The sequence below is a fragment of the Plectropomus leopardus genome, chromosome 1, assembly GCF_008729295.1.
Source record: "Plectropomus leopardus isolate mb chromosome 1, YSFRI_Pleo_2.0, whole genome shotgun sequence".
NCBI lineage: Eukaryota > Metazoa > Chordata > Actinopteri > Perciformes > Serranidae > Plectropomus > Plectropomus leopardus.
The window spans coordinates 15,381,460-15,393,290 of record NC_056463.1 but is presented as its reverse complement, the minus strand read 5'-3'; the positions used below and the strand labels follow the sequence as shown (position 1 = coordinate 15,393,290).

Below are 11,831 nucleotides of genomic sequence, written 5' to 3'. Positions count from 1 at the left end.
GGATTTTTGAGTTTTTGATTTAGCTTATATGGGGCTTAGCATGCAGTCAAACTCTTCCTTCCCAAATTTGTTGCTTTTACTGGAGCTTTTATTTGCTCCTTAAAGGTCAAGGGTGTAGAATTTAGGGGGGGTAATGGCAGAAATTGAATGCAATATAATAAATATGTTTTTCTTTAGTGTATAATCACCTAAAGAGAGGAATTGTGTTTTCGCTACCTTAGAATGTGCTGTTTATACAGACACAGGGAGCAGGCCCTTGTCCATGGAGTCCATGTTACACTTCTACAGTAGCCCAGAACCGACAAACACTGACATTGGTACATTTTACGGTTTCACATTGGCCACCATAGTTCAGTGCTTTTGTCAGTTTAAATCACCTGCTCCATTTGTTTTGAAGAGGAAGAAACCTCTGCAGATGAGGTCCTGGTAAAAAAAAACAACAAAAAAACCCCCCAAAAACTTCTGAACATCTGGATCTTAAGTTATCAGAGAAAAAAGATGAGCACACATTAGTAGGTGCTGGGTTAGAGGCCCATGTGAGGAGCTTAGAAGCATTTTAGAGACAAAGACTTGTAACATGAGACTGCTTTATCTGGTGTTTTTACTTGTTTAAAACACCTGATCCATTTGTTTTGAAGAGGAAAAAAACTCTTGGTTAAAATCTCCTGAACAATGAACACTGAAGGAGTCACTGAAGGAAACAGGAGTTCAGATTTGAGTTTCAGCTGGTTGCAATCTGCAATCCTCACCCTTAAATGCCACTAAATTATATTCCTTTAATTAGTTTAACTAAGCCTCTTTGCTCTCTCTCTCTATATATTTTCCCTCCTCCCACAATTATCTAATCAGTTTAAAACTGCAGAGACAAATCCCTCCCGCTTCACATCATCCAGTCAAGTGAGGTTAAAAGTTTCCATCCGCTGTACAAGAGTCTATACAGTTTGTACCCCATTTCTAACTTACTCCGTTATCTGCACCTGTATCTTGTCATTTGTTCCCAAACCTGTGATGAACATTCACTCCCCACCTGCTGTACCACCTGATGTTCTCACATAGTTCATGTACTGCAATAAGCACACGTTTTCATTCTCACTTCACAGACTACTTTTAGTCACAGGGTCCTGCCACCTAATCCAAAAAAAGTCTGCGCTGAAATGTATTCAATCATTTTTGGGATTCAGGTCCGAAATGAAATGTAATTTGCACTTTGATTTTTATCATTAATAAGATTTACAGTCTAATGGCTTTAATATAAAATGTGAATGTCTAATGCATGAACGCTTGTGAGTGTGGGAAGTCCCATTAGTTTAGCTGCTAAAAATAAAAATAAAAACCACCAGTTTTTTCTGCTGTATACACTGTGGGTTTATTGAGAAATCAGTTCTCTCTCTCTCTCTCTCTCTCTCTCTCTCTCTCTCTCTCTCTCTCTCTCTCTCTCTTTCTTTCTTTCTCTCTCTTTTCCCGTCCCCCACACCAAAAGTCAGCAACACACACTTCTCTCACTTCCTCTCTTGCTGATGACCATGTGTGTTGGTTTCAGCCAGGCACTTGGCACATCTGTGTACTCACATCCCCTCTCACTTCTCTCATCAGCACACTACTTGCTCTAACAAAAATATGTGTATGTGTATGTGTGTGAGAGAGGCATTATGGGGTATTGCTGTCATATGCACAGGCCACTCCATCTGGGTTAGGGGTTAATGAGTCCTGCAGGGGTCATAGGTCAAGGAGGTGATGGCTACAATGTTGCTAGAGTTTCACACAAGCCTCTTTCAGCTGTCCGAGCTTTGTGACGTTTACTTTGGCATCTTTGATTCTAAATGTAAGATGGCCGTGTTTCAGCCTATGTCTTTTCCCAGAACAGGCGTGCTTTTTAGAGGTGGCTGCTTTCTGTCAACCCCAGCGTGGTGGAGGGATGAACGAATTGCCAAACCACATTTAAAATTCAAATGAAATGATCAAAGAAACTACCCTGGCCTCGAAGTCTTGTCAACTTCATCTGCGTGTCTTTTAAGGGGAATACCTCTGTTTATCTGGCATGTATGAAATGAGAAGTAAACATGGAGTTATGGAGACGAGCTGTTCACATGAAACTCTAAAACGAAATTGTGGTGTTAATTTCTGATGGAATGTGATTTATGTTTGTGTGTTAAGAAGAGTCTTTTCTACTTAGTTAAACTGTAGAATCAAAATTGTTTTAAAAAGTTGGTGTTTTAAAGGGTTAGTTTGGATTCAGCAATGTCATGCAAAAAACTACCATGTTCAACACAGTAAAATTACTGTTTTTGTCAATGGATAGTCTCGCTTTCAAGAGATAGAGAAGTTTTTCTTTCGATTCAGTTCCCTGTCGTGAAGGGCTGTCTGTTCGGGAAGTACTGAGCATAGAGTTTGATAAATAAGACTTGGATTAACTTTTTTTGTTAGAGCAGTGGCCTATGACTTCAATTATCAAGAATCAAGAATTTTCTCCCTTTTCAGATTCTTTGTTCACCGTGGAGGCATACGAGGAAGAAAAAAGCTTTCTTCACAGTGTAACACGGGGTGAGTATTGATATACAAATGGTCATTTTGGGGGTAAAGTATTCATTTAAATGACATGCTAGCATTGGCTGTACTTCCTGTTAAACTTTATTGTCAACTATCATTCACACATCATCCCCAAAGAAAGAGATAAAAAAAAACATACAAAGATGCATGCTTCATAAAAGAACTGGCTAGAAAATGTATGTCAGCATGATAGAAAAGGTTTAGTGTTATGTTAGGAAAGACAAATTGAGCAGTTGGGCAGATGTATGGACAAAAAGAATGAAGTTTGTGCACTGAAATGGGACACAAAGTGTCATGGTCATTGAGCAAGGTGCACAGAAGCAAAGGATTCTGGGAAGGAGGGAAGGGGAAGGAGCGGCTGCCGGCCGCAGAAACAGCTGGTTCCTGACAGAGGAAGCCCAGATGGAGGCCCAGGTCCTGCTGCCTGCTGCTGTCTGCTGCTATCACTGCAGCCAGTTCTGCTGCCTGGCCTCCCCAGGGGCTGCGGCCCTGCAACATGCACAAACACACACTCACACACACACACTGTGTGTGCAGCTTCTCCTTTGAGCTGCTGTGGCAGGCAGGGTAGGAGGAGGGTTCAGATGAGAGCACAGCCCCTCAGCCAGAGCCACGAGACAAGCTGACCTGCCGCTGACATACACACACACTCTCACACACACTCTGCTGGAGGCAAACAAAGAGAGAATGAGATGAATGGAAAAGAAGAAAGAAAGGTAGATGCTCACACAAAACCTGCCAAGTACATCTAAAGGGGACAGCAAAAGACGCTTGGAGCAGAGGACAAAGACTGTTACTCGTGGGTATTGGCGGACAACTATCATGCATTACTCTGATGCAAAGTTGTATGAAGACATATAACAGAGAAAAAATATCCAGCAATAAAACAACAAGGATCAAAGTCTGGTGAGGAGGTGAAAGGATGAAGAGGAAGCAACCTCTGGCTGTTTTTCCTTTTCTCTGTTTGGAGTTTTAACAACAGCTACATCTTGTCCTTTTATGGCAGTTCAGTGGGTCAAACACAGTCTACTGGGGCCTTATTAAAGGTAAACTGGCTGAATATTATAAGGAAGAACATGCAAAGCCTCAAGGAAATGTGGGAAAGAGGATTCAGTTGGAGAGCCATCTAAGATTTTGGAGCTTATAAAGATTTTATACGCTTGTCGTCTTTGCCATACAGCTTGGACCTTGAAATCTAAAGCAGTGGTGATCTGAAGGTCCGAACATGTCTGCCGAGGTCCATTTGGAGCCCCAGAAGAAGGCCAACCTGAGAGCCAGGGCTTCAGCCGCTCCAACGTTTGCTCCACGTGTCCCCACGGTCACACTGATCAGCCAAAGAGAGCTGAGGGATAAACACTCTGCTCACAGACTCCATCCCGGAAGCGTCGATCTCAACCTGGCAGTCAGCAGCTACTACAGATGTAGTGAAGGTAGGAGCTTGTCATCTTGTAGGACCTGTTTTATGAAATATTTTGGCAGTGTGTTACCGTGATGAGAGACGGAGGGTCCCGCAGCTGTCAGGTCTTCTCATTAAGTTGGAGTGATTGACAGATAATCAGTTTGTGTTGACTTAGTGCCGCATGCTGTAAGGGCAAAGTGAGGTTTCTTCATCTTGTATAGACCTGTTATTTGATGATTGAAGCTCAGATTTCAAGGTTAGAATGACATCAAACAGCTAAATGAGTTTTTTTCCCCAAAGCGATTATTTGAAAAAATATTGCATTTGGCAATTTACTGTACTTTTCTTTTACTTCTATGTAAAACAAACTTGCTTTGGGGATGAAATTGAATTATAAATCAGGATTAAATTGGCCACCAAGTGCAATTTTCTCAACAAAATCCTCTTATTATCATATATTTGGGTCTAATATATGAGCTTTCAACAGCAAATACATTTGTCATTATTGTTAGGAAGCCCAGTGGAGCACATTTGTCCCTAAAGGAAAGAGAGGGAGATTTTAAGAGCTTTAGGTGGGTGGGGGGTCTTCCTCCGGGCATCCCCATACAGCTGCAGGGAACTAGATTCTTGAGTTTCTCTGTTCGCTTCAGTGGCTTCATAATACACATGCAGGTCATGAGGGTGCATCACGGTGAATGACAGAGTGAAAACTTTAGGGACTATTTGCAGGCAGATGAGGGATACTTGAAAGACATCCAGGAAAAAGGGAAGAGAAGAAAAAAATAATGTAATTGATTCTTAAAGCACTGAAAACACTGAAGTGGTGCCTTTAGGTAAAAATGAAAACCTTCACTTAATTCAGCAAAGGGTTTGAGTAGAGCGAGAGAGAGATGCATTAAGAATCAGACATTAAAGGCCCAATTTTATAGACTCTAAATATGTAGAAACTGTAAGCCAGAGCAAGGACTAATACCCAACGTAGTGAATTACCTGCAGCGCCTGCCGTCTCTTGGCAGTAATGAGCTTTGTGAACGTTGCAGCGATAAGGCCTCTATAATTAGGCTTAGTCATAAGCATCCCCCCTGTAATTCTGTGATAAAAACCCAGTAGAACTCTGGTGTCGGTGCTCCAACCCATTCATCTCTCTCTCTCTCACACACAAATGCATACACTGAGGAAATTAAAATGTGTCAATGTGAACTGTAAACACAGCTCTTTGTCTCAAGTAGTTTACCTGATGTAACTGTGTGTGTGTGTGTGTGTGTCCAGCGATATGTTCACACTATATGGAAAGGAAGCAGTAGTAATGTGCGGGCTCGTGCGTGTGCATGTGTGTGTGAGGTGTTGTGAGCTGCAGCATAGGCTTCCTGTGAGGGAGCAGATGTCGCAGAGCTCAGGCACAGCTGCGACGGGCGATAACCGTGGTGGCAAGAATATGTCGGCACGCTGGCTCTTCTCCCTGGGTCTTATCAGCCGCACACAGCATACAGACACACACACACACACACACACACACACACACACACACACACACAAATGCACACACTCATATAGACACTCTACAATAAGGAACTGCCACCCAGCACTAGCACACCCTCACAGCAAGCCCAGATAGAGGGAGGAAGGCAATGAGAGAGATGGAGAGAGGAAGAAAAGGAGAAAGGACTAAATCAAGGGACTTTGAGGGAAAAGGTGCAGTGAATCCCTAACAAAGCCTTGGCTCATGTCTGCTGTATCATAGACTTCATAATTTGGTGCCAATCCTAATCCTCTATAGCTATGAATAGGCTATTCTTTACAGTCTTCTCTCACATGAAGAGATGACCTTCATATAAGTACACAGCTTTGTCACTCTCTATCAACAGTATTATCCAGGTCACTAAAGACCTGTTGGCCTAATCATTCACATAAAATAGACTTTGAGATCAAATTTATTTTGATACCGCTATCCATTTTATCTTTATACACAGTTCTTTCTATAACATTCAACATCATTACAATGTCTTGCAGTTTTACAATCTGGTGTATTTTGGGTTTGTTCAGAAATAGTTGCTCTAAGTGCCAGGGCACACTCTATCTTTACTTAGCAACTATTTTTAAAAGTTTTAACTATTTATTGATTAATTAATGTATAGTCTGCACCAGGGGGAGTTTTCAGTTACATTGTTTGCTTGTTCATATGATGATTTAACTTCTTTTCTGAGCACAAACTGGAACATTCATAAAGTTAGAGTGCATTAGAATACCGTTTGGTTTGTCAGAACACCACACTGTCGGGGCAGCAGAGCGTACTCTGAGAACTGGGTCTGGGTAGATGGAGAGCAGAGCACTCATAAGATTAACCTATTGGTTTGTTAATTTATGTAAAAAATACAGCACTCTGTTTCTTCGAACAACACCACTGTCATTTTCGTGTAGAGCGTCAAATTGGATTTACGAGTGCATCCTTTTGTGAATCTGACGTTGGAATATCTATACTGTAAGTTTTCTGTGCACAGATGAGTTTTCAATGTATCCTCATACAACAGTTCATATGAAATCTAACAAATTAGGGGCCAATGAATGACATTATATACTTGAAGTAAAGTGATGTACTTAACATTAAATTATGGGGTTTAGATTTAGGAAAAGAGGCATGATTGATTGATGATGTTGTCTTCAGGGGCGTAGCACCAAATTCTGGGCCCTATGCATAAGCATTCTCAGTGGGCTCCCACTGTTTCTTTCTTGATCCATGTCTCTCTCACACACCTTTTGAGTTTTCTTGGTTTCATCACTTGTAGCCTTCCCGATTACGTTGGCTATACACAAATTATGGGCTCGTGATTATGTGTTTTATATATGAATGTGGCGCATTACTTTAAATAGATTTACATATAAACAGTACAAGAGAACAACCAGGAGATTTCAGAGTTCTGTAAAAGATCCACCTCGTTTGTTCAAAAATGCTTGTCTTGTTTACAATTTTGCATTGTCACCATATCTCAGCAGTTAAGCTGGTGAACAGTCACAAACAAAATGATGGTGCATACTACTAGACACATTTTGTAATAAAATCCTACAACCTTACTGTACATGTTAAAATGTAACATTTTCACTGATCCACTGCTTAATGATTACATCAGTATTTGTCTGGCACAGATACAAGCAGACAGATGTGGCAGAGATCATCAAAAAATGTGGGAAAAGATGGATGTTGATGCAAGAAGAGAGAGGAAAACAGGGTAAATCAGGAATGGAAAAAAGTGAGAGGTACTATACGTGTAGGAGAAGAGGCAAGGTGGTGATGAGGTGTGTGTGTGTGTGTGTGTGTGTTTGTGGGAGAGAGAGAGAAGTTATCCTCTCTGTTTTCTCAGCACCAGCTTTGTGGTTTCTATGAGGAACAGATGTTCACAACTTGATACAGTGCCTCATCCCCCTCGACTCACTATCTCCAGTGCCAGCACCACCAACTGTCTGCACACACACAAACGTGCACTCTCACAAGCACACACACATATTGTCTCTTGGGAAACACAGTCATATATAGCACGGACTTTCTTATGTGAGTGTGGGAGGGTGTCTTCACCTGCATACTGAGGACTTTTTACTGTCCATTTCCCCCTCAGGCTCAGGCTGCATATCCTGTTCTTGAGTAAACACTTGATATAATCAGGTGTCACTTCCTCCTTTGTCAGTTTGCACTTCTGTTGGTCAGCTGTGACCCTGCGCTCTGGACTGGCAGTCTGGACAAATAAAAAACACAGATGCATGCACTAACTGTATGCATGTTGTTAAAGTCGACACGATCAGACACCAGTCATCCTGCAGATAAACATAACTTGTCTTATCAAAGCATCTCACATTTTTTGCTTCCTACAATTCACTTCCTATAGATTAGTTGTTAGTAGTAGGACTATGAATGCCTATGTATAATTAAGAAATGTAGGTATAGTCTTACTGTTGTTTATCTAATTTTCTATATTTTACTGTTTTTCTTGGATCAATAATTAAAGGGACAGTTCACCCCCAAATCAGAAATACATATTTTTCCTCTATTTTAGTGCTATTTTTCATTCTAGGTTGTTGTGGTGTGATTTGCAGAGTGTTGGAGATATATCGTCTGTAGAGATCCTGCCCTCTCTCCATTATAATGGAACTACATGGCACTCAGCATGTGGTGCTGAAAGTGCCAAAAAATATATTTGAAAAGCTCAACAGCAATGTTCCTTTCCAGAAATCATGACCCGGTTACTCAAAATAATCCACAGACCTTGTTGTGAGCAGTCTCATATAGGACTTATTATCTTTCTACCAACTGCACCCGCCAACCGAATCACTGCACGAGAAGCTTGTGCTTGTGACAGTGTGAGATGTAAACATCAATAGCGTCTACCTCGGCTGAACTGTAATGTAAGCTAGCTCAGTGGTGCTAGGTGAGTTAGCAGTAGAGGCACACTTCCATCTGTGTGGGTATACATTTGGTGGAAAGAAAATAGTTCCTTCATAAACTGCTCACAACAAGGTCTGTGTATTATCTTGAATAACTGGGTCATAATTTCTAGAAATATTGCTGTTGACTTATTCACATGTATTTTTTGGTGCTTTAAGCACCACAAGCCGAGTGCTATCTAGTTCCATTATACAGGGGAGAAGAGGCATCTCTACAGCTGATATCTCCAACACTCTGCAACTCACACCAAAACAATTCAGACTGATAAAAAGCACTACAGGTAAGAGAAAAAAAAGGTATTTTTGATTTTGGGGTGAAATGTCCCTTTAAAGTCTTTAAATATTTACAAGTGAAATATGATTTTAGTGTTGCAATGCTTTTGCAATATTTTAGTATTTGCAAAACAGAAAAAAAGAACTGAATAAATTTGAATAGTACATGGAATAGCAAAACAGTATGGAGTAGTGACAGTAGTGCACGGTGTAGTGCTCTTAATGAAACAACCCTAGAAGTCAAGTTTTTCAAAGGACATTATTCTCTCCAAAGAGCATGGATTCAATTTTGAATTCACATCATGTCTGTATGATTCCAACAAGCGACACTTTGCTGCTCGATTGCAAACAAAATGTCAGGGGGTCTATGGGTGCAATTTGTAAAAGCAGCATTCCAGCGTACGTGCTTGAGTGGGTGGGTCAATGATCCGTTGCACCACGCCGTATCACAGAAAGACTCCCTCTCTCTGTCTCATCCTCTTTCATAACAGTATGGAGCAGCTTGAGAGATGTGCACGCACATTAAAGATGTTAACATACAAAGTGCGAGAACAACATCCTCTTATTGGAGAAAACAGTGTTTACATCACAAAACCCATATTCGGGGAGGATGCACGTGATTTCTCAACACACACAATTATTTTTATCAGTGTTTTAATCAGCATAAGAGTTTTGTTTCCGTTTTGATCAAGTGAGATGTACTCTTTCCCCCTTCATGACAATGACAATGGTGACTTTAATGGCATCTCCGTAAGAGGGTGGTCTGTTGAATGTGCATGTGAGAGGAGAGGATAGGAGAAGAGAGAGGAGCGCAGGAACACAATGGGTCTAGCGTTCCTTTCAGTCGGCTCAGGGCCTTATCTCCTGTCAACACACTAGCCTGTGACTGCCACTATAGGAAAGGATTTACAATGTGTGAGTGGAGGAAATGCTGCAAACTTCTCTCTTGCTTTTGCGCTGACACACTCTCACACAGAAATAGTCATTTCCATACCAGCACAATGACCAAACCTAATTCTTGTATCTCAGTGAGTGCTCAACTGTCCAGGAGATACTGTCAAAATAACAGAGTCCGCAGCAGGGCGGGGGGGTATGTGAGGTACCGGAGAGATAGAGGAGTGAAAGAAAACGGGGAGACAAAGCTGTTTTCATCATTAATGCCATCAAAGGGACTTCCAGTCGCAGTATTATGGCACAGAGAGTTCATTCAAGCGAGCTCCCCACCTTACTTGTGTGTGTTTCATTGTGCAGTTTATCAGGCCGGCCACATGGAGTGTCAGGGCTAACCCAGTGACCGCTCAACAAAAGCCCAAATTAAGAGGAGTGAGAGGCTGTCGTACAGGGAGGCTGACAGGTTGACTGACGTCGTTCCCGAGGAGAATAGCATCCTGTCAATCTTGGAGCTGTCACCTTGACAGGAATCCTTTCTTTGGATGCAACCCCCATCGCCAACCTTTCTGTCACTCAAGGCCACACACACACACACACACACACACACACACACACACACACACGCACACACACACACCTCTTCCCTTTTCAGTATTCTGCACTGGAAACAAATAAGCCACCTACAGTAACATACTAAGAAGACCCACACACACAATGCTGCATGAGCCACCTAGGGCCATAACTCTGAGAGAAATATAGAGAGGGAGTTTCATAAACACTTCATCCATCTCCTTGACAACCGTACTTCCACCATGGTACTCTACACGCGCTGCCTCCGACAGACTCAGCTTGTAATGGCTTGTGCATCTCTTTATGTGTGTGATGTTGGTGAATTTCATGAGTGTGTGTGTTTGACCACAGCGGCAGCTTTACAGTGAAATCGGCATTTTCTGGTGTGAACAAAAACATTGGCACTGGACCTCAGGTTACCTGAAGTTATTCCTTCACATGAGCCGCGGGGGGAAACTCTGACGTTCCAATCAAAGAGTGCTGGGGCTTCCCCTCCACGCTTGTTCACATTATTTAATCAGAACTGGAGCGCTTTTTTTTTTTAAAAGTCCTCCTGGCTCCATATGAAGGCAGCGTTTGTGTTGGAGGCTGGCGATGCTGGTGAGACTGGAGTTGGGGCAGAGCAGCTGTCTGTGTGTACTTTACAAGCTGGTTCTGTTTGTTCTGTAGACACAGCAGGAGGGGTCAGGAGGGTGTCAGCTTTGTCTTCTGTCCCCCTCTATGGCTATGTGTGAGTGTGTGTGCACACACACAAACGTGTGGCTGTGTGCGCGTCCACAAGAGGGAGAGAAAGAGGGCAGGTGGGTGGGGCAAAGGGGGTAACAGACCAGTGTGGACAGGTGGAGGACTCTCATTGTAGGAGCCAGATGTACCTGCTTTTTTCACTGTGTCTCTCCATGTATTTCTGTCCGCTGTCTGTCTGTGGTTGTGCATATGGACGGATAAATGAATGGGCCTATCAGCACAGGCCCAGGGGCCCAAAGAGTCAGGGCCCCACTTGGCCCTTATCTGTAAAATCTTACTCAAATTACAAACCAAAAAATTGACCCCAAATTACTTCAAAGAGACACAAAAACACAAAAGTATCCCTTTCCCACCAAAATTTGCATATGCACGTGGGTTTTTCAAACATGTGTAAACCCACTAATTAAGCTATAGACTGCTTTCCTATTGCCAGTAGCAGACCTGTACAGGGCTCTACAGCAGGCTGGTCTGCCTTTTGCTACTGTATGGGTTGTTTTGGTGTGTCCGTTTGACATCATGGATGGATCGGAGGACAGGTAAAAAGGAGAAAGCAGCATGAAGATGGGTCTATGAAAACTTTACAGTGGTTTATTTTCTTTATATATATATCTCTTACTTATTCTGCCTTTCTTCCAGACTCGGTGGAGTCTAATATGGATTGATGTTTTAGAACTGCTTAGGTGGAGATGGATGGTAATAAGCGGCAGTGCATCACGGCATCTCGCCGGTTAAGAAGCTAAAATTAACACGTTCACCTGAGTGTTGTGTTTTGATCGGTGCCAATCGGACCCGGAGGTGGTAAATACCCGTGTCTGTTGCAGAGTTATTGGACCTGTGTGTGAATGCCGATTGTACGCATTCCCATTACATTAAAAAGCCAGATATTAGCAGGTGTTAGCAAGTTTTTTGTGCAGTGGGAATGAGGCTGTAGAAGCATCATGACTAAAGAAAGACCCAGAACAACAACAGAAAGCAT

General features: G+C 42.3%; 1 protein-coding gene across 3 annotated transcripts in view; it reads left to right on the top strand.

The window, feature by feature from the left end:
* Window positions 1–3,221: 3,221 nt before the first annotated feature.
* Window positions 3,222–11,831, top strand: part of cbfa2t3 (CBFA2/RUNX1 partner transcriptional co-repressor 3) — a 48,113-nt gene continuing 39,503 nt past the window's right edge. For all 3 annotated transcript variants that reach the window (XM_042493459.1, XM_042493451.1, XM_042493442.1), the window contains exon 1: window positions 3,222–3,977. In XM_042493459.1, the coding sequence (XP_042349393.1) occupies window positions 3,773–3,977 (205 nt within the window). In that variant the 5' untranslated portion in view covers window positions 3,222–3,772. The remainder of the gene's footprint in view (window positions 3,978–11,831) is intronic.